At 47.4% G+C, this 6,247-nt stretch overlaps 1 protein-coding gene across 1 annotated transcript in view; it reads right to left on the reverse strand.

Moving 5' to 3' along the window:
• Positions 1-6,247, reverse strand: part of Emid1 (EMI domain containing 1) — a 48,624-nt gene that overhangs the window by 19,509 nt on the left and 22,868 nt on the right. The window contains exons 10-13 of the mRNA XM_026788704.1: positions 5,377-5,475; positions 5,202-5,254; positions 4,794-4,856; positions 4,647-4,691 (exon numbers count right to left, since the gene is read on the reverse strand). Of these exons, the coding sequence (XP_026644505.1) occupies positions 4,647-4,691; positions 4,794-4,856; positions 5,202-5,254; positions 5,377-5,475 (260 nt within the window). The remainder of the gene's footprint in view (positions 1-4,646; positions 4,692-4,793; positions 4,857-5,201; positions 5,255-5,376; positions 5,476-6,247) is intronic.

A 6,247-nucleotide genomic window follows, 5' to 3' on the forward strand; every position in this document is an offset into this window, starting at 1 on the left:
CTCACACTCACACACACACACACTCACACTCACACACACACTCACACACACACTCACACACACGCTCACACTCACACACACACTCACACACACACAGAGGGTGGGGGAGGAAGAGAGTGAGAAGAATAGTGACAACTAATTTATTGTGAGAAACTATATAAGAAGGTCATAGAGCAATCATTACCTTTAAAATGGTACAAGATGATAATTTTATATCCAGCAAAAATGTCTTTTACAATAAAACAACAATAAAGAGTACTTTAACCGGGCATAGTGGTGCATGCCTTTAATCTCAGAACTCCGAAGGGAAAAGTAGGTAGATGTCTACATGTCTACGAGTTCAAAGACAGCCTTGTCTACATAATGAGTTCCAGGACAGCCAGATATAGAGAGACCCTGTAAAGCCTGTAAAGTATCTAACTATTGATTGATTTTTTTTTCTTTTGGTTTTTTGAGACAAGATTTCTCTGTGGCTTTGGAGCCTGTCCTGGAACTCCCTCTGTAGCCCAGGTTGGCCTTGAACTCACAGAGATTTGTCTGCCTCTGTCTCTACCTCCTGACTGCTGGGATTAAAGGTATGCACCACCTCTGTCCGGTGGTTTTTAAAATTCTTGTTGATGAATGCTTTCCCTGCATGTATGTATGTGCACCACGCCCATGCAGTGCCCATGGAGCCCAGGAGTTGGCACTGCATGGTTGTGAGCCACCAAGTGACCCTGGGAACCAAGTCCAGAGCCTATGTAAGACCGACAGCAAACAGCAGGTGCTCCTAACCACTGAGCCATCTATCTTCCTAGTCTCGGTTTTTTGTTTGCTTGTTTGCTTATTCTTACTTTTATTTTCCTTTTATATTCTTTGGTGTTTCGTCTGCATGTGTATCTGTGTGAGGGCACCAGAAGGCCTGGAACTGGAGTGACAGACAGTTGTGAGCTACCGTGTGGGTACTGGGAATTGAACCTGAGTCCTTTGGAAAAGCAGCCAGTGCTCATAACCATTGAGCCATCTCTCCAGTTCCTGTTTGCTTTTTTTTTTTTTCATTTTTTTGTTTTTTTTGAGATAGGGTTCCTCTGAAGCTTTGGGGCTTGTCCTGGAACTAGCTCTGGTAGACCAGTCTGGCTTTGAACTCACAAAGATTTGTCTGCTTCTGTCTCCCGCATACCCCAACCCCAGGTTTGTTTGCTTTTCGAACTGGTTTTTAAAGATTTTTTTTAATGTATTGGTGTCTGTGTAAGGGTGTCAGGTCCCTTGGAACTGGAGTTACAGACAGTTGTGAGCTGTCATGTGGGGGCTGGGAATTGAACTCAGGTCCTCTGGAAGAACAGTCAATAATACTCTTAACCTCTGAGCCAACTCTCCAGCCCCACCTACTTGTTTTTTTTTTTAATTTTATTTTCGAGACAGGGTTTCTCCTTAGCTTTTTGGTTCCTGTCTTGGAACTAGCTCTTCTAGACCAGGCTGGCCTCGAACTCACAGAGATCCGCCTGCCTCTGCCTCCCGAGTGCTGGGATTAAAGGCGTGCACCACCACCGCCAGCTCCTACTTATTTTTCTAAGACAGGGTTTGTAGCCTAGGCTGGCCTGGAACTTACTATATAGACCAAGCTGTTCTCTTGAACGTTTGGCCTCAGCCTCCCATGCATTGGGAATATACGTTATGTGCCAGCACGCCTAGCTTTCTCATTTATTATCAATTAATTAATTAATTAGTTAGCTAGTTAGTTATTGCAATGGTTTGAACTCAGAGCCAGACAAGAGCTCTAACACTGAGCAACACACCCATCCCCTAAAAATAGTTTTAGCTAAGTTTAGAAAAGCTAAAGAATGTTCTTTAGGCTAACAGGAAATGCTATCAGTGGTATATGGTTTGGTTTTCATCTTCAGCGTAGTAACAGTGCATGCATCAGATTGGCATGTCTGTGGGGCATTCTGATGGCTAACAGGGCCCAGTCCACCGTAGGCAGTGCCACCCCTGAGCAAGTGCTCTGGGTTATATAAGGAAGCTGGCTTGAGCACGTCCCAGTGTAACCAAGCCAGTAGGTCATATTCCGTCATGCCCTCTGCTCTAGCTCCTGTCTTCAGCTTGCACCCCAGCTTCCCTCAATGACGGACGGTAACCTGTAAGCCAAACGAACCTTCTCTCTTCTCCAGGCTGCTTTTGGTTATGACGTGTATCACAGCAACAGGAAGCTAAGTAGGACAGAGAACTCTGGATCCACAGAGAAGCACAGCCTTAGAAACGAAATAGCATCAGTGAGCTGAAAAGACTGCAGCCATCCCTCTGCATTCACGTGGGATTCATTCTCCTGTGGGTACCAAAACCCACAGGCATTCAAATCCCTCAGTGAAAGACTTAGTCTTGTATGCCACCTGCAGGTGGAGAGAAGAGTTCATCTGCCTCTAGATTCTTTATAACAACGTATCGGATACTGTATCATCAGCCTTATGCTTGCCATTGTACGGCTTAAGAACTAGTACGAGCCGGGCGGTGGTGGCGCACACCTTTAATCCCAGCACTCGGGAGGCAGAGGCAGGCAGATCTCTGTGAGTTCGAGACCAGCCTGGTCTACAAGAGCTAGTTCCAGGACAGGCTCCAAAACCACAGAGAAACCCTGTCTCGAAAAACCAAAAAAAAAAAAAAAAAAAAAAACTAGTACGACTGAGCCTGGTGAGGAATCCCGGCTACTCAAAGTGCTGAGGCAGTAAGATGGCAAGCTCTTCAACCTTGGTTTGCATGAGCAATTTAGTCAGACCCTGTCTCAAAATGGGGGTAGAGTAGGGGCTGGAGAGATGGTTCCGTGGCTAAGAGCAGTTGCTACTCTTCCAGAGGACCCAGGTTCAGGTCTCTGTACCCATGTTGGGTGGCTCAGACCACCTCCATCTCCAGGACATAGGACATCCTCTTCTGGCCTCCAAGGACCCCTCCACCAGCAGTGTTAAACACTCACATGCATATACACAAAGATAAATATAAATCTTAATAAAAAAGATGGCTCGGGATGTAGCTCAGTGATAAGGTTGCTCGCATAGCATGTGCATGGCTCTGAATTTGATCTCCAGGAACCATGAATAATGATTTTAAAAATGTGTACATGGTCAATATGGGTTCAGGACTTTGAGGGTTTTTTTGTAATATTTTCAAACCATAGCTGCAGAATGTGCAGTGTTTAAATTTGTATCTTTTTTTTTTTTCAAGACAAGAGTTCTCTGTGTAGCCTTGTCCTGGAACTCGCAGAGATCCACCTGCTTCTTCCTCTGCCTCCTGAGTGCTGGGATTAAAGGTGTGTGCCATCACTGCCTGGCTATCTTATTTTTATTTTTTAATGCTAACTGACTTTAAAGTGACGATGACGCCGCCGCCGCCAATGACATGGGCATGAGGATGTATGTAGCTTCATAGATACCGTTAACGAAGCTGCTCAATGCCCTGGGGTCAATTCTCAGCACTCTCAAAAAACTGTCGTGGGGCTTATAACGAATGTAGAAGAGCACAGAGCCGTGACAGCGCAGGGAGAGGATGAGACTAGGACAGCGCACACTCAGAGCACCTACATCCGTGTGGGACACATACTCACAGTTGGTGTAATACCGAGGCATTATGTAATTCACGTAAAACGTGGTGAAGGAAGGACAGTGTTGTTCTTAGCAGCTGTGATCAAACCAACAGAAACAGGGCTCGCTACAGAGCTATCAGTGGGAGCAACAACCCCCAAAGTACTCTCTCCTGAGGGAGGCAAGTGAGTCCGCGGCTCAGAAGCAGAGCAGTGACTAACTGCAAAAGAAGACGAGGCGAGGAGCAGAGCAGAAGAAAAGAGCAGATAAACAGATACCAGCTGTAGATGGTGACCTAAACAGAACTCTGTTGATAATTGTGCAGATGACGAAAACATCAATGAACTAAATGGCAGACTCTGGAAACTGCAAGCCTCATGTTATCTACAAGAGATGCACTTTGAATACATTGGCACCAACATGCAGAGACAGCAAGTATTACAGCATTGGTGTGGTGAGTCTAACAGACAACAGAACAGAACTCAGGGTGAGTGTTCTAGAGATGTAAGTATCAATTCCACAAAGGCAAAGGCAGCGCTGAAATCCTAAACATGTATCTGCTTAACGACAAAGATTCAAAACACATAAAGCAAAAATTGGCTACATTAAGGAGAGAAATAGACAAATCTACATTCAGAGATGGAAAAGGAAAGAGAAATATAAGCCAGGTGGTGGTGGCTCATGCCTTTAATCCCAATACTCAGGAGGCAGAGGTAGGCAGATCTCTGAGTTTGAGGCTAGCCTAGTCTACAAGGCAAGTTCTACGACAGCTAGAGCTGTTACAAAACAAACAAACAAACAAACAAAAAAAAACCCCTGTCTCAAAAAGCCAAAAAAGAAAAAGAGAACGCAAAAAAAGGAAAGAAAAGAGAAGAGAAGAGAGAGAAAGAAATATAGGGCCAAAGAGTCATGCAGAGAAAGAAATGGATATAGAGCCACAGACAGACAGATTGAAAAGGGCAGATGATGGGTCCCAGCAATGGACAGCAACTGATGGAAGGAGCTCTGAATCACACAGGAGAGTCAGGTGCTCCGGGTTCAGAAGCCTGGGATGATGGGATTCTGGAGGGATGGGTAGGGGGAGAGTGTATCACTTACCGGCAACCCCATTAACCCTTGGGGGCCAGGTTCCCCAGGCAGTCCCTATATAAGAGGGAGAACAGACTTAAGTTAGCTGATGGCAGCTATCACCTAGGACCCCACCGCCTCCCCAGCTTCCCCCACTGAGGTCACTGGTGTACTCACTTTCTCGCCTTTCTCTCCTGGGTGGCCAGAGGGTCCTTTGGGTCCAGAAGAGCCCGGGGTTCCCTGAACAATAAGACAGGGCCTCAGTCTTGTGCTGGGGTAGGTATATAGGACAGGGGAGACAGGAGATGGGGACAGAGGAAATGGGAAGGGAAGCCCCAGCTTGGCCCAGGCCTCATAGCAGGCCCGGTACACAGCAGGCAGGTCAGATATCCCCACCCCATGGGCCGGCTGCAGCCTGAAGAATCCCCCTCCGCCTCCAGGGATAATAGTGCTTCTTGTTGGGCGAACTGAGTTAAGAAGATTTATGGCAAGCACTTTGCATATCAAAGTACGCATTGAACGGCTGGACGAACAGAAGGGAGAATGGAGTTACGCATGGATGATAGAACCTGGATAAAGACTTACCATGTGTCCAGGACTCCCAGGGGCACCCATGGGGCCAGGAAGTCCGGGAGGACCTGAATAAAGCAGGATGTCTTCAGGAACAGAATGGACCACAAGACTAAGGAGTTTCCCAATAGCCACAGCCCTGCTCCTTTCTACCAACCCCTACCCTTACCCCAGCCTGGATTCAACTTACCCATGGGCCCTGGGGGGCCTGGAGGGCCTGGGGGTCCAGTGGGTCCTTGGGGCCAGTGGCTGCCGGTCTCAGTGAAGGTGTTAGACAGTAATGGATCTCCTGGAGGGGGAAAGACAGCAAGTGAGCGGAGCTGGGCCATCAGCCATCACCTGTCACTTCTGCCACATTGGCTCTGACTGCCCTTACAGGACAGCCTGCAGCACAGACAGGGCCACCAGTACCTGCTGCCAGGTACAGAGAGGAAGGGAGCCTGGGTTCTAACCCTACCACAGTCTGGTTAGCGACATTAAGAATGCCTCTCTCTGGGCTGGAGAGATGGCTCAGTGGTTAAGAGCATTGCCTGCTCTTCCAAAGGTCCTGAGTTCAATTCTCGGCAACCACATGGTGGCTCACAACCATCTGTAATGGGGTCTGGTGCCCTCTTCTGGCCTGCAGGCATACATGCAGATGGAATAATAATAATAAGTATAAAGAATAATAATAATAAGTATAAAGAATGCCTCTCTCCTTTGCTGGCCCCGTACAGTTACATGCTGAATGAAAGAGAGAGTGGAAGCTGCCTTTTGCCAACTGTCTACTGTGTTTCAGGCTTCTGTGCATTGAGGATCATGGGGTCCCAGAAGCCTGGCATTGTTGCCTACACACGAAAGAAGCAAGGACACTGAGGCTAGGAGCAAAGACAAAGAAGGTGAGATGAGAATGATGAAGTGAGGGAACGCATAAGGAATGGTACCCAGTCATTCGCCAAAGATGGAGCTGGGTGGTGTGGGCACACGCCTTTAATCCCAGCACTCGGGTGGATCTCTGTGAGTTCTAGGCCATCCTGGTCTACAGAGTAAGTTCCAGGAAGGAGGAGGAGGAGGAGGAGGAG

Source organism: Microtus ochrogaster, unplaced genomic scaffold (assembly GCF_000317375.1).
Source record: "Microtus ochrogaster isolate Prairie Vole_2 unplaced genomic scaffold, MicOch1.0 UNK6, whole genome shotgun sequence".
Lineage (NCBI taxonomy): Eukaryota > Metazoa > Chordata > Mammalia > Rodentia > Cricetidae > Microtus > Microtus ochrogaster.